Here is a 24,157-nt window from a genome sequence, read left to right as displayed (position 1 = left end):
CACAGACAGAGATGCAGAGATACTGCTGCCGGACAGGAGAACCTGTGTCACAGGCAGTGAGAGCCACCAGGCTTCTCCCTTTTAGCCGGGCTGTGGTAGCTCCTCACAACCTGCCTTTAGTTCTGGTTCATGGGAGATCATGGGACATGTTTGGAAGGTTTCTGCAGCTGATGCCCAAGGGCAGAGCCCTGGTTGAAGCACAAGAGCTCAGCATCTGTGAGAGTCTGCACTGCTGAGGATGTTTTTTGCCAAGCTGTGTTCCTGGCCTTGGGAACGTGTTTCTTGAACCATCTTTATGGCTTTCTTGGCTGGCTGACAAACCCAGAATGTCCCTGCACTAGATCACACTGCTTATTGCACTTCTAGGCCACCCTGGTAACAATACATTAACCTCTCAGCAGGGAATGTGATAAACAAAGTAAAACTGCTTTAGTGAAACCAGTCATTTAATGGCAGCATACATAAAGTGTCCGTAAAGATTTGTAAGTGTAATAAGCTGCAGTTCACTGGCAGAACAATAACTGTTCCTAATTTAGCCAGTTGAGGAACATGCCAACCCAATTTACTTTTGTAACATTATGTTGTTGTTCTTATTTTGTTTTTCTTTTCCCACCTCTCCAGATTCCTTTCTCTCTGGTACAGTTTCCCCTCTGGGAGTCCTTAAAGGTAAGTTCTCTTTTAGTGATGGAAATATAAGTTATACATTTTGCAAAGGTTTTCCATGGTAACTTACCTAATTCCATTATTGTGATTATGGGTATTTTCAAGAATCAGTAATTATGTGCCAACTTACCTGTGCATGTGAAGATCATATGCCTGAATATCTGAAAAATAACAGGGAATATCTAACCACTGATCTATGGCATGCAGGCTAGATTTTACTCCCAGCATGCCAGAAATTTTATTTTCAGCTCTAACATTTTTAAATGCTTTAAAAGAGTGGGAACCACCTTGTGTTGTGTGACTTCTTTTTTTAAAAAATTATTTTATTTTAATTTTTTTAGTGTTTTGGTCTTCATGGTAAAAGGAAATTGCAAATGAGAACTGTTTCAGCCTGAGTTTTGTAAACATCCCTGAAAAGATATTTTGATTGGCTGCATGCACTTTATTTTAAGGTCATTTGAAGAAGGTGTCAATGATGATGTTTTAACAGTGCAGTTGTTACCATGGTCAGAGACAGGATCTAGATTTTTGAGTGGAGGGTTGGATTTGAAGATGTAATTTCTCCTCTGTATGTCCTTGAACTCACTACAAAAGATGAAAGGAAGGGTTTTTCAAGTCCTTGGAGGTCATGGGGTGGAAGCACAGAGAATTATTGCAGATCATTAAAAACATTGTAGTAAAATATATTTATAAAAGAGGAGCTGGAGAGAGAAACTTCCTTCTTGGTAGGAGTGCTGGACTCCTGAGCAAGCTCAGCACAGAGACCCAGAGTGGGACCTCGTGTGTTGGACTGGGACAGCAGTTTGTCCTCTTGCTGTGTGTCTGTAGCTGGGGCTGTTTGGGGGAGACAAGCCCACAGAGTGAATATTTGCATGTAGAGGCTGCAGGGAGTTCAGTTTAAAGGTGAATCCTCAGGCAGGAGGAGCATGAAAATCATTGAGAGCTTTGGCAGAAGTGAGGATTCTGTGGGTGCTCCATGAGCTCAGCCTGCTGTGGGGTCTGGGTCTCATCCCACTGCTCAGGGGAGCTGGGGCTGCCTTATTAGGAATCTGCTTCCCTGGCAGTGTCCAGGAATGGCTTTTTGTAAACTCTGCAGCAGTGGTGCTGGCCCAGCCTGCTGGTGGTTAGTGCAGCAGGCATGTGTGGGAGCAAGAGGTGGCAATGCTTAAAGGGGAAAAGTGTGGTGTCCATGCCAAAACTACATAAACCAGCACCATCATGTAGCTGTTTGCAGAATGTAAAGTTGTTTTAACTAATGTCCACCTAGCTGTGACAGTAAAATGTATTGTTTACATTACAGGCTTTAAAGAAGACAGTTTGAATTTAGCTAACTGCAGCAGTGAGTCACTCAGGATGAGGCATCATGTTTAATCTCAGGAGGTCAGTGCAGATCTGAAGAAAAACAAAACTTGTGTCAGTTTGTTCCACAAACCTGTTGCATTATATTCTTCTGATGTGAAGTCAGGAGTAGAAAACTGCAAAAATGAGTCTGGCACACTCAGTCACTTTGGCTCAGCACAGGGAGAGAGCTCAGGGTTTGTCATATCAAAGCCAGGCAGTGAAAGCAGAATACATTTTGTTTAACTGAGGGAAGCTGTTTAAAATTGTCCTGACAGTAGAACAAAGGACAAAATCATTATGGTCCCATCAAGAGGATGGATGTGGCCAGTAACATCACTGGAGAATGGCTGAGGGTGTTGGGCTCTTCACCTTCTCACGGGTGCACAAAGGGAGCATGGACAGACAGTAATTGCAAAGAAATAGTAATGCAAAGGACAAGAGAAAAATGGCACAAAGCCTGAACAGAAAAGAGTTATTGAGATGATGCCTGAGGGACTGTTCTGCACTGGATTTATAGGATTACTTGAGAAAGTAACTGTGGGAGCAGTTGTGTATGATGTGTGTGGGCCATCTCACTGAGGAGAGTAGAACAAGAGCTGTGGCTGTGTCATATTTAAAACCATTACTGTGAAGTGACATAAGCTGATGGAAGAGACTCAGTCCTGATTCCCTGAACAAGCTAATCACCATAAAAATAAGGAAAATCATTCCAGTGTGAAAGGACAGTTAGAGAGGCACATGGAAGAAGAAGAGGGGTTCCTTTTCCTTCAGATGTGTGCTGACTGCAGCCAGCAGCAAGGTGTTAAGCTTAGAGAAGCCCACTAAAGGCTTGTCATAGGTAGCAGATAGTGTTTTTCTAGACCCCATTTTCTCTATCTGCTTTACTCCAAGCTGCTCTGGTTATTCCTTATGCTTTAGTCACAGAGTTTACATGCACAGTTTTCTCCTGTCTGTGAATGTGCACCAGCTGTCCCCTGTGAGAGCTGCATGCCATGCACTGAGCTATGTTAAAAGAGAGAACATCGTATAGATTACTGAACTATAAGGTTACCTTGGCTGTGGGTGCTGGCAAAGGGAGGATTGCAGTAATTAGCAAGAAACAGATACTGCTTCAAATCTGGCATTACTGATAGGGACTCAGGTGAACACACAATTTAGGAACAGGCAATAGACTCCTTCCTTATTCACAATGACTCAAGAAAGAACAGTAATTATGGTGCTTTCAATTTTAAAAAGTATTTTATTTTTTTAAAAATATTTTTATTTAAGTAGAATCCACTGCTGTAAGTTATGCTTTATGTCCTTTCTCTTCCCAATTCTCCATTTTTCCATATTTTGTTTGAGGCACGGATGATTGCTATCAACCAAAAGAGAGAAGAAAACTGCTATGGTGTATCAGATATCAGGACCTTGTAATCCCCAACTAGGGTGAGTTAGTGTAGCTCTTTTCTGTCTCTTTAGTCCAAGCCTTACAGGTAAAACAGTCTTGAATTCTTCTCAGAGTTCAGGGAAAGAAAGGGTGTTACAAATTTTATTCACTTTCTGCTACACCAGTCCTTAGAAGAGCACCATGGTTGAATATTACTGTGACAGTTTGGTCAGGTTTAGGTTCTTTTATGTGGGGTTAATGCTTCTGATCCCATCTCAAAGCCAGGTGGCCCTGAAGAAAGGCAACAGAGCATAGATGTGGTGTGCTTCCCAAATACCAGCCAAGCACAGAGCCTTCCATATTAGTTCAGGTTTTGGAATTAATGTTGTAAGATACAGTCCCCATTGTTTGCTGTCCTGGAATTTCCAGGGTGCCTCAGTGAGTTGCTTTGGAAATACTGTATGTGTGTTCCTTACTGTGGGAATTTCACATTGTGGGCTGTGTGTTTGGCATGAAATTGTTGTGGGTTACAGGAGCCTGGTGCAGCTCCTGTGCTCACCCTGCTGCCAGGGCTGTACAGTCTCTGCTCAGATGGCTCTGGCCCTGAGGAGCCCATCCCTTCTGTCTCATCTTTTATTCTCTTCTGTTCAGACATTTTATTCAGCGCTTATAATCATCATATCCGAGTTCCTACCAGCGGCAGTAGTGATTTATCATTGGTTTCATGTTTTAATCCTTCTCTTTTAGAACTAGCTGAGAAAAAAGACAACTTTCAATTCTGCTGGGGGGCTATTGCAGACATACAGGGCATCAAGTGTTTTGGGGTTTTTTCAATAAAATAGCATTTTAAAACCCTACAGAAACATTTGAGTCCAGAAACATCTTGTCAAAAAAGCCTGTTTCATAAGGCTCAGTGGCAATGGTCAGATCCCTCAGAGAACAGTGCTGTAAGATAAACCCTCCTCAGGTGAAACAAGACTCAGTCCTCTTGGGTTTTATGTTTCTGCATATTGGCTGTGCTTCAGAGCCTCTGAGAGTCACTCAAATGCAGCTGCACAGGGAGAATGGTCTCTTTATAGAGCAAATGTATTGTATGTCTGCAGAAAAGGCTTTGGTAGCCAGGGAGGAGGGAAGGAGCAGGCAGGACAGGAGGACACAGGTCTCAAATGAGTTGACTTGAAAAACAAGGGGGTTTTTGTTTGTTTAGTTGGTGGATTTTTTTAAGGAAAACAAACCTGCTATCCTGGGAACCTTTTGTCTTTCTCATTAGACAGGTCTGACTCTTAAGAGGAGACACTTGGACATTGCTAAGACTGTGGAACATCAGGGTCAGCCAGTCCTGCCCCTACAAACCCAACCTCTCTGGGAGGGCAGGCACACACTGTGCTGCTCTGCTGGCCCAGGAGCTTCAGAGAAAGATAAAAATCTTCAAGTGACCATGCTCGAGGTGATGTCTGGCTCTTCTGGCATTCAGTAGGGCCAGGATTTCCCTCTTTGAGTGCTGAGCAAAGTTTAGAGCTCTTAGACTTTCTGCACTTCTAGTGAGCCCACAAGTTTTTTTTTGTCACTGGTTTTTGCAATAAAATAATTTTCTCAAATCTGTAGGTCTCACAAATTCAAAGGTGTTATACAAAAAGAGAATGGAGAGAGTCCAGCCGTTCCCCTGTGAGGCTGAGCAGGATCAGAACATTTGTTGGGTCAGAACAGGAGTTCCATGGGCTGGTTCTCAGCTGGTTTCTGGCCACACAAGTTTGGGATGAGGTCCTTTGTTTTCTGTTCAGGTGCAGCTGAGACTGTAGGCAGGAGGCACTTGTGTGGAGGGGAATGTGCTGGTGAACTGAACCATAGATCTGGAGGGAAAAGGCACATGTGCTCATTTGCTTGGCTCTCTTGGTTCCCTCTCCAGAGAGCTCAGCTGCTGGGGGCTGGGGTAGGCAGCAGAGGGTGTGAACTGATTTTAGGGTCAGCTTTAGCTGATTTAGCTGATTTAGCTCAGCCTTGCTCTTGGTCATCAGTGCAGATAGATTTTGAGACACACCTTGAAGCTTGCTGTGCAAAGACTGCTTGCTGGCTTTCTGTGGAGAGTGAACACTCTAACCTTGGTTGAAGCTCATTGCACCTGATTTTTAAAGTTAATAAGAATGAAAGGTTTACAGAATACTTCTGCCCGGGCAGCTGGGGTTCTCAGCAGTAATATGTGTTTATAACTCTGCCATTGAATCCATAAACCAAATGCTATTTCCCTCCTAAAATTTACAGTCAGATCTGTTGCTGCTTAACAGGGCAAGTAGAAAATAGAGTCATGTAGCCAAATTGGGCCTTGAATGGCTCTTTCCCTGCTCTACAGGTAGCTGACCATTTTCCCTTTTTCCTGGAGAAGCAGTCTAGTATTTCTTTCCTCTGTGCTCAGCTGCATATAAGAGCAAATGAAAGCCAGGCCCAGCTTTAAAGCCATTTCCTCACAGGCAGTGCAGAAAGTGTTCTACCATGCCTTGCTCCCTCTTTCAGTAACAGTTGGGCTGATTTTGGGATTAAGTCCTCATGGTTAAACAGCACTGTCTGCCATTTGCTTAGGTGCCGAATCAGGAGAACAGCTTTGCATGGGGTGCTGGGGGTGGGATGTAACGTGGCGATGTAACGTGGCCATGCCATGAGCAGAGCTGCTGCATTTTTCTCACAAAGGAACAATGCACCCAGCAGCTGTTGAGCAAACAGCCCTGGCTTTATTGCTGCCACAATAAGTGTCATTCACACCATCCTGGGGCACAGCCCGAGGAATGCTGCACACCATCTGCACCAAAGGCAGAGAAACAAATGCAGGCCTTGCTCACAGCACTGCAGGCACGTTTGGGAAAAGTCAGATGGCCTTGGATCATCAATACAGCATTTCAACAGAGCAGAGGAAAACAGGCTCACACAGTGTGTAGATACAGAGCCAGATTGTGATGCCCTTTTGGCCATGCCCAGGCCACAAGAGGTTCTCTAGAAGTTGCTAAGCTTGCCAGTGACATCTGGCGATGTTTGAGTAGCGAAGATTTGATTTGGACACTGGTTATTTGCTGAAGAACCTTAGCAGATTTATGTACTTCTTCCATGTAATTCATTCACACACACCTACAAAGCACAGATCTAATAGAGGTAAGAGCAGTGCAGGTGCTCAAGAAAAGCCCTGCTGGCTTTAAAGTGATTTTTCAGAAGTACATTTTCCCTCCCTATATGTCCCTTTGTGCCGTGGAAACTGAGTGTAGCTGTTCTGCCTTGCCATGGGAACACTGCTTCGAAGAACATTTCCTTTAACCAGGCTTTTAGCACATCCATTTTGATTTACATCCAAATGGGTCACAGACATCAATGCAGTATTATATGGGCAGAAAAAGGGAATGAAATGCTTTTAACATGAAAAATATGCTCTTGCATATAGGCCAACTTTTGTTCTCTTTCAATTTATCTAGGATTTGGGTGGGTTTAATTCTAGGACTGAATTCAGTACTGGCATAAGTGAGCACAACTCCATTAGTGCAAATGGAGTCTCAGCATTTATGTCAACAGTGAACTTAGATCATTGAATTTTTCCCATGTTTGGGCTTGCATGTTTCCTGCAAGATAATATACACATGTACTTGCCCATATGCTGCACATATGCACATAAAAAATCCACTGAGGAGGACATTTGGCTCTTTGCTCCATGTTGACTTTCTGTATAGAAACAGCAATCAACTTGTGCAGTTTTTGCTTCTCCTGTAGCTAATGTGCCATGCATCTGTAAGGGTCAACCATGCAGAATGCCACGTTGTGAGTGAGATCCCTAGCAGGAAAGGCAAACATGAAAATTGCTTTTCTTTCCTCAGTCTGCAGGACCTCACATGCGCACAGATCCTTGCGATTCATTTGTTCTGATTTTTTTTCTCCCCTGTTACCATGAAGTTGAACACTGTTGTGAACAGAGGGGCACACAGAGATACTATAGATACTTATCATTGGAATGAATTGTAATATTTATTCAGCTGCAGGCCTCAAGGGTGGTGTATGCCATGAGTTCTGCTTGAAGAATAGCAAGGCCAAGGCAGAGATGTCTTATTCTGTGCAATGCTTCCTGCAGCATCAGTGGTGTTAGGCTGGTCATCAGGTTTGAGAGATGTGGGCATTGCATTTTCTTGGATTACCAAAGTGTAGATCTTCTGAATATAGACCATGACCTGGCTGCACTGAGAACACAAAGCTGACAGCTGATTTTTTGCACAAACCTTTACTATAAATGCATGGCAAAGGTGACAGGCATGCACAGGTAAGAGTTGTGTGCACTGGTCAAAGGTTATTGGCCATCTGGAGGCCAGGTGTCCTCAGGAGTCCATATTGTGGGCACCAAATACTTCCCCCCAATATTTAAAAGCAGAGGTAATAGTTTCCTTTTTTTTTTTAAATTTAGATTGAAGGGCCTTTGGTATATCTTGAGAGTGACTTTTCCAATGCTCACTCTGCCCAACAAAATGGGACGTCCTTGTTTTCTCAGTATCAAAAGAGCTAAATAACATTTATAGTGAAAATTCGGGGACACTGGCCTATGGAGCAGGATGAAATGGGATCTCTAGGAAGAAAAGTAGGGCTCTGCCCACATATAAAACTTGACCCTTCTCTGTGAACATTATCCCTGTGAATAATTGGAAATATGCAGTCGGGCTTCCTGCTGTGTGCCATCCCCTGAGGCCACACCCGCTGTATTGCTTTACACGGTGCAGCAATGCACAGCCAGATTTACATATATATCACAGAAAAGTGTTTACAAAAAAAATTACCATGTGATTGAGCTGGGAAGCTGCAGAGGGCCCCAACTGTATGAGTTTCCATGCACTTCAGCCAGAAGATTTATTTCCAATTTGTTATTCATAAGGGAAGAGAGAGAGAGATTGGGATGGGGTCCTTTGAAGTGGAAAACAAAGTCTTCTATTCAGCCTTCAGCTTAATAGAATACACATGACACAGGCTTGGCATGGCGGCCCTTTCATGTAATGTGCTCCTTGTCATTCTGCTTCCCTAGGCTGTGGGTGCTAGTGGGAATGGGTACTGCCCTGGAAAAGCCAGGTTGTCCCCTGCAGCCTTCTGCTGCAGGAGCACAGTGTGAGCAGGTAGGAGCCTTTTTGGTGATGGCAGTGGGGGACCCAGGCTGAGCCAGCTGCTGCAGTCGTGTTGCTCGTAATTCCCGGCTTGTTTCATCCTGCAGGAGCACGTGGAGACAGAGCAGTGTTCTTGGGGCTTCTGCAGGCATTACATGGGCACTTCTGCCCTGTTTTGGAGCCTCTGAGCTGTGCCCCTTGGGTCCTGAGCTCTGCCTGACCTGAGCTCTCCTCATAATCCCCCTGAATGGAAGGCTCTTCTACTTCTGTTCAGCATCCAGGATGGCAGAGTGTGCCCTAAGCACTGTACCACTGCAATAACCAATTTTGTCCAAAGTCAGTGTTTTAGGCAGATATGTATATGGATCCTCTGTTTCTTTCCAGGAACAAGGCCCTGGTTTTATAGTAATCTACAAACCCCTAACAGCTTCTGTGCTTTGCCCTGTCTTAATGGTATTAAAACCTGCTCAGAGGGCGAGAGTTTTTGAAGAACTTACAGGCCTGACTTACCAGCCCTGTCAATTAGTTGGTCCATGGGCTATGAGAGAAAACATGTGTGACCTCCAGCACGTCATCCTGGCCCACAGCATCGTGTGGTTAGAAAGAATTTGGACAGGAGTCCTGCCCAGGTCCTCTTGGCCCTGTGACACTTGTTCCTCTTGGCTTCTTCCAGGATCATGTCCTCGTGCCCTGCTTCCCTCTTTCTTGCTCTTCTGCATGTTCAGGTTTGGAGCTCTGGGTGAATCACCGAAATTGGAGATGGAAAGAAACGCATGAAGTCATCTCATCCTGCCCTTGCCAGTGCAGGATTATTCCCCACAGTTCAGTCTTGAGTGCCTTCTCCAGTCTATTTTTAAATGACTCAAAGGAGAGGGCTTTCCTCTCCTCCCTGGGGAGGCTGGCTCCGTGGTTCAGTAGACCTCACTGTTGGGGAATTTGCTTCCTGTTCTCCAGCCTCAATTCTCCTTTTCCCTAATTTAATTGAACTGTTCCTGGCTCCACCCTTTTAAAGCATTTTCCATATTGCATGACTGTTGCAAATACCTGTTGTCAATTTGCAGGCGTAATGGATGGGAATTCATCACTGTTTGCCTTGCTTGGCAAAGGTTCTTTGTGCAGAGCTGCCCTGGGCAGCCAGGCTCTATCAGAAACTAGATTTTAGAGCTACATGCCAAGAAATCAGAACGACCTTTTCCTTCTTCTTTGGACAATGACATTAACATAAAACCCCATCATGACTGAGAATAGGCTGGGCTTCTGGCAAAGCCATAAATGTATTAATGGGCTGGTTTTCCTCTTAGTCCTCCAGCAGCTCTTGCACAGTGCATTTTTACATGGCAGCAGTAACTGTTCTGAGTTCTTGGGCTCAGCTGTAGATGTCCAGATGTTTGGAGAATGTGTAGAAAAAAAACCAACACAATTATTCTGCTTCTATCAAAAGAAAGCTGTGGCTCCAGAAGCTCAGTTTTTAAACCCTGGCTTTCAATTCAAGGTTTCTTAAGCACCTGAAGTGTTTTGCAGATGGGTGCTGAAGGTGGGATTTATGCTTTCACAGTACCCAGATACTCTGGGAGGTAGTTTGTCTAGGGGAGTGTGTCCTTCTTCCATCAGGACTGAGTTGCAAGAGAACTGTATGTCCAAAGACTGTAAGTTATTCCAGAAAAGCATATCATGGTTTTGAAGAATTATGAATCCCTATTTATTTATTTATGAAATGAAAATCAGTTTCTGCTGTGGGTGATGGCAGAATAGCAGCCCATACCAAAAACACCAGGAAAAGAATGGCTAGCATTAGAGAGGCTGGAACCCCTCTAGTGCTTTCGTACAGCAGAGCTGCAGCTATTTAGCTGTGGCAGGGTACCAAACAACATTGTGGCTGGCCATTGTTGCTTGAACAGTTTGATTTTTAAAACATTCAACTGAAATATAACCGCCAGCCAAGCTGGAAGAAGCGAGTCACGAGGAGAGCATGTTAAATGAAGAGTCAGCAAACGAGAGCAGAGCTCTCCTGCTCCAGTGGGAAGTGGCTGCACTGCAGACCAGGAGCCCAAGAGCAATAATCTCAGCCTAGCTCTGCTATCCAGTTGCTTCTAAGAAAATGTTATAGTACAGAAGTAATATGACTTTAAAAAGAAGGAGAATGCCACAGCTATAAAATAAAATTGATGATTTCTCAGTGGTGGGCCTTAGAAGGGCCGTGGATCCCATCCCTTCCTGCTCAGTACTGATCCTCACATCATAAACCAGAAACTTCTCCTCCAGAGCTTTCAATGTGAAGTGTTTCAGGAGATGAGGAAGAGGATGGAGCAGGGTGCAGGGAGGGGAGAACACAGAGACTGCAGCTGCCGGGGAAAACCCCTCCCAGCAGACACTGGCCTTGGCTGCTGATACTGACAGGGCTCGTCAAATTGTGTGACGTGACTTGAGAGGTGGTTTTGGAAGGCACTGTTCTTGTTGGGGCTTTCAGTGTGTGTGTTTAAATGCTGCTGTGAGGAAATGGAGGGAGCAGGGGGTGTGGAGAGGAGGGTGTGTGGTCCCTAACGACGCCAAGTGAAAAACAGAGACACACCTGCTTTGGGGTATAATGGGAGTGATAAGAGCAATTTCTTAATGGTGGGGTTTTTTGAGGAGTGTGAGGGGAAGGGTCGGTTTAAGAAATGTAGGGGAGCAAACAGGACTTGTGTCTCGTGGAAGCTGTTCATTTTAAATGGGAGCCTTTTGTGCATCTGGGATGAGCTGATATTGGTTCTTGCATGCCGCCCTCACGCTCAGTGTTTTGCTTTGTGCTGTTTTATCTGCCAAAAAGAAAATAAATTCACAAAATATTTGCAAAGTTGCATGGCCACAGGCTTAAATACATACATATGAATTCCCTGAAAGCAATTTGCTTCAAGCCCTCCTCAGTTCCAGACGTCTTTCTCACTCCATCTGCTTGTTCAAGTACACAAGTTCCTTGGGAAAAATCACTTATTACATCACTCAAAAATGCCACAAAAATAGCTTTTCACTTAAGTTCCCATCCTCAGAGTTAACTCACATGGGGATCAGATAGATTCAAACATTTAATAACTTTTTATTTTCCTTTCTCTTTAAACACAGGATCTCTGGTCATGGAAGCAGGGTCACGTGGTGGATTCTTGGCAGTCAGCAGTCTGTGGAGCTTTTGCAGGTGCAAAGGATTATATGTTATACTGGGAAAGACTAAAGAAGAAAGGGAAAAATGTGCAAATCTATTAAGTATAGCAGAACAACATTCCTTTGTAATTCAAGTTTGTTTAGAAGAAAACAGATCCAGTTGTTGTTTGGAAATGGGAAAGTCAGCAAAGGAAAGAGAAGAAGAAAAAAAAAAGACTCAACCAGGGTGTCTGTTTGAAAGACAACCAATTTGTTTTTGACAAATTTCTGTTATTTAAAAACTGTGGGCCTGTCAGTCAGGCTTTGTGATTATTTCAAAGTTGATTTGTAAAATCCTCATCCAGAAGAAACTCAGTTTGGGTGGGGGTTTGTGCAGCTGTTCGCTCCGAGCGCTTCCCCAGGGGCTGAAGTGATTGCAGAGGCCGTGATTCACCATTCCTGTGACAGCTCTGACAGCCACCTAGATTAACTGGAGGCAGGAGAGCAGAGGGCCAGCACTGCTCAGCCTGGAGGCAAAAGCCTTCTGCAGCAAAAAAACCCCAGAGGATGAAACATCTGGGCAATCTCCAGACACTACAACAAGAATAAAGGGTGGCAGAATACAATACTGCACTATTTGTTACCAAACAAGCCAGAAGTTAATTGGATTCTTCAGTAGGCTTCTTGCTTGATTTTAGCCTACTGTACTTGCTTCCAAAAAAACAAAAAGAGGAAAAAGAAAAATCAATTAATGACTCATCAGTATAGCTGACAAGTTTGAGGGAGGAGAGATTCATCTGTCTTAATAGAAAAAACAGATTCATAGTAAAGGGATGGATAGCCAGAGCTTTTTCCCCAAGGAGCTAAAATACATTTTGAGATTCCAAACTAGTAACAGAATATGTGGAAAAAATAAATCCTGTTTAAAGAGAAATTATAGCACTTCTTGAAATAGAGATTATCAAAAGCAAAGCTTGTTCTTTGATAACTTACCAACTCGGAGCCATTACATTGTATGTAGTTTTTTAAAAATAAGTTCTGTTAGGGGAAATGAAGTATTAATAGCAGCAGAATTCCAGCAGAGACTCAGGATTGTTTTGGAGGGCGCTGAAACTGCACAGCTGAGGGGAGGCAGCGTGGCTGTGGCTGCACAGGGTTAAGAGGTCGGGTGTGTGAGCAATGAGGGAATGGTTGAGGTAGAACTGATTCCATTTTGGGGCTGAGGGAATATTTTAGGTGACCTCTTGTAGTCTTGTCCAGCTGTATTTTTTCTGTTTATGCTGATGGGAAGGGAGTTTTATTCTGCTTAAGATCCTGCTGTTGGGTTTTACACTGACTTCATCAATCAGTGCAAACCAAGTAAGAGCAAATGAAGCAGATAGTTCATTTTTGTTTTGAAACAAATCAAACTAACAGACTAAAAATGCTTTAAAATGCAATCTGTATGTCTGCAGGTGTGATGGGCTCATTAATTTAACACTGCTGATTTATTTACAGTTAGATTGATACAAAAACTGTGTTCAGGCATGTTCAGAGAGCTGGAAAGGTTATCTGATTTACCCAGAGCCCTGCAGAGTAATTTCCTGAGGTCAAATTTGGTGCCTCAGTTGGGAATTTAGCCCAGTGCCTCCAGTTCTTTTTCTGTATGTCCTGATTCTGACCAGTCAAAATAAGAGGAATCTTATTTTGTAGCTCATGTTGTAATTGGTGAGGATAAATATTCTCTGGGTTACCCTTTCTCCAGCCAGTTTTTCCTTCTCTGTTCTTTGTCTCCCTATTATTTCCTTTTCACCAACAATATTGTAATCTTCCTTTCTCATGTGTCCTTTGAGGAGCTGCTTCAAGGCTCAGGAGGTTGAGCTCTTTTTGGATCAGAACCTTCCCCTCTGCCTTCCTCTGAGATATGTTAACAAGCTGGCTCTGATATTGATCTATTCTGGTACTGCATCCATTCTGTTTCACTGAAAATATTTATCCTTCTTGCTGAGGGGAGGTAGTGGAAAAATAATTTCCTGCATTCTGAACAATGGACTCCAGAGTTAAAAATTATTAACTACCTACATGTAGCTTCAGGTGAGGGAAGAAAAGGCCAACCAAACTCTTTATCCCTTTCTCTCCATCTCAAAACAAAAAAAATTAAAACCTCACCAATACTCTGTGAATAAAACAAGACGGATGTGTGCATAGAAGTGATTTTAAATCATTGTGTTATTATCCTTAAAAGGAGAATGTTATCCAAAAAACAACCTTTGCTCACAGATATGCCCTCAAATGCCACCATGGTGGTGGTGGGATGGTGAAATCACACAGACAGGCTTTTCTCCTGTGTTCTTTGCTTGAATTCAATACTTTCTAAAAATATGTTAGAGGTCCTGAGGGGCAGGGTAATAAGCTGAAAGAAACTGAAAGAAAAGTCCTGTTTAGCTTCCCTTTATGGCATACACACATGTGTGTGTGTCTGTATGAGCTGGTTATAACTATTTGGTGAAGACAGAACCAAGAGCAACAATCTGTTGAATTCCATCCCCAGTGCCTGTGAAATGGCAGCAGTTCAGCCCTCATATGTAAAATGGATGTATGTGATCCATGGGCTTTTTATGGAAATGTAAATGGCATGAACATAAATATCAGAGATTTGGAATCCTCTCTGACTCATCTGTTAATAATTTAATCCCTCAAGGCCTTGTCCAGCTTTATCGTCATCTTTGGTGTCTTAGCAGAGATGTTTGGAGTATTTGGGGAGTGGGAAAAGGTGATACCTGAGCAGAAGAACCCAAGGGTAGATCTAAATGAGATTTTAAGCCTGAGGTTGTGTTTGAACCAAACCTTTCCTCTGGGCTTGGACTGCCTGGCTGTACCACCCCAGTCCTGCAGTGTGCCAAGGCAGGTGTCCCAGGAGAGCTGCTGGGCTTCCTGTGTTCTCCATGCAAGGGACAGTGGCAAGGAGATCCTGCCATTGGGTATTAGCTGTTGGAAAAGGAAAGCACTGCCCTGGAGCAGCGAGGTGATCCCCAGCTTGTCAAAGAACCTGAATATCCATTTAATGTGACTGCAAATTGCCCCTGTTAAGATGCCTTCTTTCTCACTGCCATAAGGAAAAGTGTGGCTTAACATTAATAATTAATGCTCTGTGGTGCCAAAGTCACCAGGAATGGAGGTGCAAGTCCAGTGAGTCATAATGCACTAAGGGGAGCTTTTTGCACATGAACAGGGAGGATTTCCCATCACTTTTGTTTTGATCTAATCGGCTCTGACAAGATTACACACTGTGTCTAAAAGCCTCTTTAACTCTATAGCTCTGCATAAATTTTTGAGTAGTTCTCAAGATTTCCCTGCAGAGTCTGCTTGGAACATGCTCCTAGCCCTGAATTGGTTAAATCTCTGGAGGGAGCAGTGCTTTGTCTTGGCATTTCTGCTGAAATCCAAAGAGGTTCTTGGGTCGCTTTGCTCTACTATAGGCAGGTGTCGTTCCCACACTGATAAAGGACCAGAATAAACTTCCTCTTAAAAAAATTTAACATGATACCAGTAAAATAAAAGTTCAAATAAGAACTTATCGATTGAAGAGTTCTGAAAAATGCCTTTTGTGAACTTGGAGATCAGTCAGTGTAAAAGGATGCTATGAGGTTTAGTGTTGGACCTGAGCCACTCAGTTTTTTAACCCATGTCTTGGTATTGTGACAAATTTCAGGAGAAAATGCCTTGGAATGAACATTTCCTCTAAAGAGAAAGACTCCAATAATCCCTTTTTGCCAATGAGAGAAATGGATACCAGGGTGAAAGTGAAAAAACCCTTGTTTATTAACAAAAAGCAAGGTCCTGGGTAACCCCCAGGTGTCAGTACAGAAAATAATAATGAAGAAAGCCAATAGTACAGTTTGACCTGAATCGTTTTTCTTTTCCTAAGATGGGCTAATTCCAACAAGGAACAAATTCCTGTCTCTTGAAATGAGCTTGACCTACAGATCAGGGCTGGTATTGCAGAAGGGAGAGCAGAGGTCTGGCCATATGACAGGAACTCAGACTCAGGGAGAACCCCTGTAATGGCCAGAAGGATTCCCTGAACCCTGCAGAAAAGGTGAGGAGGAGTTAAAGTGGTACAGAAAAGCAAGATGCCAAAACAGAAGGGGAATTTGTCCTTCTCCCTTTATAGGGTTTTATTTGAGGATTGTGTCTAAGTACCTGAGAAACATTTTCCTGTAGCAGCAAATTCTACAGGCTGTGAGAACCTAAGGTTATGTATTGTTCCCAGGTGAAGCATTTCCCTCAGTTCGGATGCTTTTATTTGTGTATGACAGCTAAAATGGTAGAAAATGCCAGCAGCAACCTAGGGGAATTTTTTAAGTCTTCAAGTCTTTTTATTCTTATTGCCAAATAAAGGTAAATCATGCTCTGCAGATGTCTGTCACCAGCACTTCCATCAAGGACTGGTCACTGGGAAAGTGTGAGTAGCAGGGGGATTTTCTGTTTAACACCCTGCCTTGGTAAAGTGTGAATATACACTGACCATTGTAACTTCTTGGGAGATGGGTGATGAATTTTCCACTACTGCATGAAGGTTTATTTTCCCAATAGAGGAATTTGCTCTGCCAGAAGTATTAATGAGCCAAGAGCCTTCTCTCCTGTGAAAATCCATCTTTAAGCCTACTTGCTGAGCCCAAGGCATCCACAGCTCTGTCTAGGGCAAGGGAGAGAGTGGCCTTGAGTTGGTGAGTGAGCCTGGACACAGACTGCCTGCAAAGATGCCTTTTTCTCCATCAGCTCTGCAGAGAAACCAGGGTGATTCAGGAGTGGGAGGCTCCATGTGTCTGGGCCTTTCTTGTCCACATGATACTCTGATGCTTTTCCTGGTTGCTGATTAGAGGAGCAGTCTCCAGCCTCATGTGGCAGCTCTTGGTGAGTTCAGTGACAGCAGGAACTGAATGATTATTAAATAATTAAGTGATTTAAAGATCTGTTGGGCTCTATTGTGGATTAGTGCAGTGCACAGCCCTCCTATTTTCAATGAATAGACTGGCTTTAACAGTTTGTGTCTGTTGTATCTATCTGGTGATTGGAAGCAGTCAAGTTTTAAGTTCCTTTATTCTCTTCCTGGATACCTGTGTACTAAGTTTAAGAGGTCAATCTACAATTATCTTGGACATTTAGAGTTAAGGCTGGAGAGCATTCATTTTGTCAGACTCTCTGCCTTCAATAAAGAGCAGTCCCCAACAAATGCTAGCTTTAATCTCATGTTTTTGTCAAGCATATACAAACTTGCTTTTAATTTAGCCGCTATCCTGCTGCTTGTTGTGCTTATGAAGCATTTTATTGTTGCTGTTGCCATTCTGAACTGATTGGTAAATCTGTACCAAATACTTCTCAGTGATGGAAAAAGAAACATTGAAATGTTAATAATGAAAGAGTAGGGAAGATCCAGATGTCAGCTGGGGAAAAAATGAAAACCAATCAGCCTTGATTAAACTTTTCAGATAAGAATTTGGGAACATCATGTCAGGATAAATTGTGTTTGTTCTAACCACTCTATCAGCCAAGACTGAAGCTGCTGCCAATAAGAAACTCTCAGGAGTAAATGCATTTAAAAAGTTACAGGGATCTGATAAGGGACGTAAGTAAGTCTGACTAAAGTGTTGCCATCAGAGCTGGGTGATGCTTTGAGATTTTTTTGCTTGATACAGGCCTGACAGCCATGTGGTTCACTGTTTAATTTTAGCTTGATCTGTGGGCAAAGGAAGGCCTCTACATCCAGACTTGTAAAGCCACTATTTTCCATGGAGATTTATTTTTACCATTCTAAAAATACATTGCTGACATGAGTACCAAAGTTTCTATCCGGACCATTCTCAAAGCCTTTTGGTCACTTACGCAAAAACTGGCTCACAATAAAAAGATTTTCTGACCTTAAAGAAGGTCCAAGAATGGACTGGAATTTAGTTTAACTTGCTCATAGTTTCTGCTTTGACTTCTTGAATACAGCCCATTTTTCTGCTTTTTAGTGAGGTATCACTGCTAGAAAGCTTCTGGCAGAGTGAGCCACATGGGCCAACCCTCTGGGAGTGGAAGCTGCTCCTAAAACCGGGCATTTGGGGCTGCTCACTAACTCCACTTTCCTGCTGTTCTTGTTGGAGATCCAGGGGGCTGCACATGTGCCTTACTGCATCTCCTGAACTGTCCTGGGACATTCCTTAATTAACTGTAAGAAGTCAAGTAGGGTGCCAGCTGGCCCAGCCTGCTCCATCATAAAACAGGGGTTTAATATGTTCAAGTTAAGGTGGTTGAGAAAGAGAGATGCAGGTAAAAACACAAGCCAGCAGGGAAATTTTTTTTTCATTACTTTAAAGATTTTAGAAGAAATGCTTTTTCCTTCTCCCATCCCAAGAAAAGAGAGATCAATTTTGCTACATTCCGTAAAACTTGGAAGAGAAAATAGATTATTTTTAGCTTATTCCCTGGGCACTGTGTAGGCTTCAGTCTTTGGAGTCACTTTGTTCCCGACTGTAGCAGATACAGGATTTATACAAGCTCCAGAGAAAAGAAAAAATTAGGGGGAAGAAGAAAGATTTCAGAACAAGTCTCTTGCTCTCTTTTCTCCCCCCTTTCTTCCCCTTTCATTCTTCACTTACTGCTGCTCCTGCATTTTAGAAGTTCCTTCACTTTGGCCCTTCCTCAGCATGAATTACTCTCTTGAAGTATTTTGAACAGATGAGGGAAAGATTAGAATTGATTTTAGGATGGGGAAATAAGAGAAAGGAATAAAATCCTGGGAGGAAAAGCAGCAGAGCTGGTCCCTAGATAGCACAAGAGGCCAGGCTGTAGTCACAGGGTTAAAGTACAGAGCCAGACACACACGTTTGGGGGCGAGACATGCAGATGGATAATCTGAAGATTTCTGGCTGTCAGGAGGAAAGCCACAGCTGAGCTGGCTGTGGCAAGTGACAGTAATGAGCTCCAAGGGTGAAGTTTGGGAGAGAGTAGAGAATAAAAATGCCCCTGAGGGTAAGATGGCACTTGTGACAGCAGACTTCTGACAATTTCCTGAGACCCTTGGGCAGCTTCACGTTGTTGTTATCCAAAGTGGAGCTGATTTAATCTGCTGGAGATGAGCTCCATCCCAAACAATGACTTGTCTTTTTTCCTTGGAACAGTCCCAGATCCAGTCTGTGTGTATCTAGTGAGTAGCTCAGGCATATGTGTTTCAGATACAGAGATTCTGTATTTCCAGCATTTGAATGGTCAGACTTTAATTCTCTAGGCAGAACACAGTGTGGCTGGTTTATTTTCCCATCTCTGCAAATGAGTAAGCAGGTTTTTTCCTTCCAAACTTTCCGTAGATGTTGGAAGTGGAATCTGTTATCCTTACAACCTTCCTATGTTCATGTATGCACAGAGTACAGAACAAAAAGACAGTAATATCCCTGGGGATGTTTGGATTTACAGTTTAGCAGCACAGAGCTGTTTTCTAAAGTCAATACTCAGTAACAAAAGGTCTGTGTCCAGACCTTGGACACACGTACCTGGGCTCTGACGTGAGGGAAGGTGCTGTAGGCATTAATAACAGAGCAGTGTTGACCACAGCCCTGGGAATTATAGGCAGTGTGGCATTCATATTCACACAACAATGTCTCACTTGTGCTTGGTGTTTTAATTTTCTCAGGTGGATTTGCAGCTGCAGTCACCACACCGCTCGACGTAGCAAAGACAAGAATTATGTTGGCAAAGGTAAGAGGGAGGGATGGAGGCCACCAGACAGGCCAGGGAATGGCCTGGGCATTCCAGAGTTTCTGTAGGATCCTTACAGAATGAAATCCAGCACCTATTAATAATAATTTCTGCTCCTGTCCTAGAAGGCAGGAGTAGATATGAACAGGCACTGCATGCAGAACTAATGAAATTGTTGTGTTCCTTTCCTTGATGCTTCTCTGGTCCCTTCCCAAGGGAGCTGTCTGAAACAGACCTGGCCTCGTGCTCAGCTTCCAGACTCTCATGCAGTGTCTTTAGGAGAAAAGCCTTGCAGAGTCAGAGTTAACTCTATGTTAAACTGCCCATCAGGGATTTATTCTGCTGTTTTGATATGTCTGCATGTATTTTCTCAGGAGGGCTTGGTACTGGATTTTCTGTTGTAAAACATTAAACTGTAGAGATTGTGATGGCCAACATCTGCCAACCAGGGCAGAAGGAAGATTGCTTATAAGATCAGTAAGGTCAATAAGTTTAGAAATTGCTGGTGAGTCTGATGTTCCCATCATCATCTCACTGACCCAGGGCAGAGCTGAGAGCCACCAAGCTAAGAGCCCTCAGCAGGTGGATGTTCCTAAAGCCTTTCCCAGCCCTGAAAAGATCTGTTGTGCTGGTGAAGGGTGGGCATGCTGGAGTTTCTGTGGGTGTATTTTACCCTGTTGCTCACATCTCTCAGTTTGGGGTGTTTCTTGTTGCTAACATGCACCTCCCCAGCTGGGTCACATCTGCTGTGTTATCTGTCACTGCTGGGTTGTGTCTGCTAAAACTTCTTTGTCTTTGGAAAGTGTTGGTGATAAACCTGTAAAAACTGGGTTTCATTTATCTCTGCCTCTCTCCTGAGCAACAGGGGAAAGAAATGAGGGTGCTTTGAGACCATTCAGTTTCTGTCAGTCATTTCACATTAAGAATTCACACATGGAATTGAAATATCTCTAGTCCTGCTGTTTGTCCTCTGTTTTGCACTCAAGACAATTTTCACATGCAATACACTACTCAGGGGGTTTTTTTGTTCATTTAAATCTAAAGGAGCAGCAAAGTCACTTGGTGCTTTGAGAGTGTTTTTATTAAGGTCTTACTGCAGTATCACTGCTGGATGTAGAGCTGAGTGTAGTGCAGAAGGGACTGGCTGCCCAGTTCTGCACTAACCAGCTCTGGGACCTTGATTGTTTTGTTCTTCTGTGCCTCTGCTTCACTTTCTGTCCTTTTTTTCATTCCTGGAGACAAGGAGCTTTTGCCTGTGCCTGGGGTAAGGAGGTTATGAGGATGTCTGTAATTCCTGTCATGTAGCACTAACCAGGGGCAGGAGCTCAGTACATAACTAAACCTCTGCCAACATTTCCAATCTCTCTCTCTGTGGTGCAGGCTGGTTCCAGCAATGCCAGGGGGAATGTTCTGGCTGCCCTTGGTGGCATCTGGAGGACACAAGGCCTGCCAGGGTAAGGACGTGCTGCACCTCAGGGCTTGTGTTGTCTGTGTGGTTTAGGGGGTGTGAGAGGATGTGGTGGGATCTGTTTCTGTTTAAATGCTGGCATACAGAAAAGCTTTTTGATTGCTGCACACCTGGGCAGGGAGCAGCAGTGGGGTGGCCAAGAACAAATCCCTCAGGGAGGCTGAGTGTCCTCACCTTAGCCCTGGCTGGGGGCAGTGTCCAGGGAAGAGCACAGAAAAGGGGCTTTGTTGGGAGTGTATCCAACCTCTGAGCCCAGCTCCAGGTGTCAGAGGTGAGGGTGGCTTTGTGTTAATAACCCATGATGGACTCTTCCCTGTGAACATTTGTGATCTGTGTCCATTTAAATTCAGGCACATCTCGTGGCAGTTTCAGCAGTTTCATTTGAGGGTGTGAATCCCCTCTCCTGAGGAGCCAGGGAAGGTCAGCACAGGACCCACAAGCCCCTTATGGACAGGTTTTCCTCCTCCTGGCAATTTCTTGCAGATTTGAAAGCACCAGCAAGGTCTGCTCTGTTCAATTCCCCTTTCTTGTTGTGAAGCACAATGTGAGCAGGCAGTGCCAGTGTGGTGCCAGCAGTGGGACAAGCTGAAGCACAGGGAGGAGCAGTGAGCTCTCAATCTCCTCTTAGGTCTGGCCTTTAGCTCATGCCCCCAGATTATTTGCAGTGTGGAACCCATTGCAAAAGTGCAAATTTCCTGAGCCAGGCCTGAGTGCAAAGAGTAGGTCTGAGCAGCCTCAGAGCAGCTCTGCAGAGCTTTCCTGCCATAGCCAGAGTGCAGAAATGTTCCGGGCTTTCCTCTGAGCAGCTGTGGAAGTCTGAGGTGATGTCCATCCAGTCTCTCAAGTGCCTCACTTTGTCCAGTCCTGAGACAGAGAATTCTGCTCCTGACCTTGGAGCAGTGTAGGAACACAGAGTCTCCTGCTGGTGTTTCTAGAACATTTGGAGGTGTGAAAATTATTACTGTTACTGACACTGCTTCACTTACACCCCCTTGTCCTCTTTGAGTGTGTGTCTTACACCAGTAGTTGGCCTCTGGAAGTGAATATATGTCCTAACTTCTCCAGGCCATGAAGTTCAGCCTGTGCTGCCTTCAGGAGGGCTTGTGTCTCACCTGTCTTTGGCCTGGAAGAGAAACAGAGGGATTTTTGGAAGGTTTGGGCTTTTCCCTGTAGTTTTCCCTAGATTTTTAGCCCTCTCACTCTTTCAGGGCACTGTCCTAACCTTTCTTGCCCAGAGCACTGTGCAGAACACAACTTTGCAGGGCACAGCTTTCTCTGAACATCTCATCTCTGCCTGCCCAGCTAATAAAAGTTCAAACCTCTTTCTACACATGTGGGAAATAATTCAAAACAAATTGCAGGAAGTTCCTGAACACTGATTCCAGGAAGGCATCCAGCTGTGCCCCCCAGCAGCACTCAGCTGCCTCAGGTTTGCCTCTCAGAGGGGACAAGGTGATGTGGCAGGGGATGAGTTTTGGGTCCTGCAGGGCTTGCTGGACTCTTAAGGCATGTTTGGAAAGGGACTGGGAGAAGTGAGGCCATGTCTGCTGCTGGTGGAAGTTGAGCTCTGAAGGGTGTGAAGAAACATGGATTATACTAAGGAAATTTCCCCCAGCCACCAGCAGAAAGTAAAGATGTGTGTTTGTGTTCTTTCCAGGCTGTTTCAGCAGTGCCCTTTCCTAAACAACCCAGAATTAAACTCTGCCCAAAGATAGCACCAGTGGACTAGGACCAAAGGGAACACAATTCAGTTGAAATCAAAACAATAAGAGATCTGGAGAAAAAGTAACGTGCAAAGGAGGCCAAGCTGCGTCAGCTGCGAGGAAAAGGAAGAAAGTCTTGGGAAAAATAAACGCAGAGGCTGCCATGCCTGCTGCCAATTATAAATCTATTAATCAAAACCAATAAAAATGTCGGGCTTTTTTGGCCAGTTCCAACATGACATGATTTATGGCTCCTCTAATAAATCTCGTACTTGAAGAGGAGGAATTCTGAGGGCAGAAAGACGCATTGCTTATTGCCACCTTATTAAAACCAGAGCACAGGGCTCAGCTTCCTGGTCTGCACCTAGTAAATCCCTCTGCTCCGTGCCAAGAAATTCCACATCCCTTTCTGCCAAGGGAGAGCCAGGCCTGGCAGGGGTTAGGATAGGGATGGGGTGAGTGGATCTGTGAAGCTCTTTGCTCTTGCCAGAGGAGTGGAGGAATCACTCACAGGAAGGGGGGTTTGCATCTTGTCTGATGGCTTTTCTCCCAAGGAGATAGTGGTGTTTGAAAGCCATGGCTGAAGCTTCACAATTTATTGGTGAGAAACACGAGGGTTATTGAATGGTGATGCTGGTGAGGTGGCCTCTGTGGAGTGGTGGTGTTGCACCAGGTGTCCTGTTCCTCCCGTGAGCTTCCCGGCCAGAGTAGAATTGGCACGTGTGAGGTACTGATTTAATTTTGAGCTAACAATCCCTCGACATCGTTCAGTTTTATTTGTTGAAGTGTGGGCTATGAATCTGGATTTCAGTGGAAAAATACCAGAAGGGCACAGGCCTCAGCAGTAACAGCACATGCACAGAGAAAGCTTCTGTGGGTGGGCAGCTCCTCAAGGAGAGGAAAGCAGGGAAAAGTCTCTTTGGGGAGTAGAGAAGGGTCCCATCTCTGGGGGAATTTCACCTGGTAGCCAAGCAGGGGGGAAAAGCCTCCATCACTGGGCTGCAAGTTTCACACAGTGCTTTTGTCAGCACTGGGCCCTCTGTGCTGTGTCCAGGCCCTGTTTCCCAGGGAAGTGGTAGAATCAGCATCCCTGGAAGTATTCAAAACATGCAACTATGGTGCTTGGGGACATAGGTTAGTGGTGGGCTTGGTAGTGCTGGGTTTTTTTGGGCCTGTCCTTTTCCAACCTGAATGATTCAATGATCCAAAGGGTAACTGCAGGGGTCCTGTTAGGAGCTGAGGAGTGGCAGAGTGCCAGGTGAAATCTGCAGACACAGACCAAATCCAGCTAGACAGCAGACCTCTGCCCACCAGAGCCATTTCTGATGGGGCCAGCAGAATTAAACCCAATTTATCTCCTCTGCTGATGGGGGCAGGTGTGGTCCAGGAGGGACCAGTTTGGATCAGACCTGCCACAGAGTTCTGCTCTTTGGATTTGGGACCTCCCTGCCCTCACACAGAGAGGGAGCCCATGGGGGAAGCATGGACTGGCAGGTGGGAACAGGAAACTGGGAGAAGCAGGGCCAGGATTCTTGGAAGTGATGGTTGGTAATGGGGGTTGCCAGGGATGCAGCTTCTGGGTAACTCAGTTATGGGCCCCTGTTTGTGTAATAGCTGTGTCTCGAGTGGGCTGTTCTGGAAACAAATGTCTGCCCCTGCTCCCGTAATG

At 44.4% G+C, this 24,157-nt stretch overlaps 1 protein-coding gene across 1 annotated transcript in view; it reads left to right on the top strand.

Annotated features, from left to right (window-relative positions):
* The window catches only part of SLC25A26 (solute carrier family 25 member 26), an 81,371-nt gene that overhangs the window by 52,534 nt on the left and 4,680 nt on the right, over positions 1 to 24,157 (top strand). Inside the window, exons 5-8 of the mRNA XM_014306680.2 lie at positions 622 to 666; positions 11,584 to 11,653; positions 19,253 to 19,317; positions 20,698 to 20,771. Coding sequence (XP_014162155.2) covers positions 622 to 666; positions 11,584 to 11,653; positions 19,253 to 19,317; positions 20,698 to 20,771 — 254 coding nt within the window. The remainder of the gene's footprint in view (positions 1 to 621; positions 667 to 11,583; positions 11,654 to 19,252; positions 19,318 to 20,697; positions 20,772 to 24,157) is intronic.

This window comes from Geospiza fortis, unplaced genomic scaffold, assembly GCF_000277835.1.
Source record: "Geospiza fortis unplaced genomic scaffold, GeoFor_1.0 scaffold70, whole genome shotgun sequence".
Classification (NCBI taxonomy): domain Eukaryota; kingdom Metazoa; phylum Chordata; class Aves; order Passeriformes; family Thraupidae; genus Geospiza; species Geospiza fortis.
The sequence above is the reverse complement of the archived record's forward strand: the minus strand, read 5'-3'. Positions and strand labels throughout refer to the sequence as shown.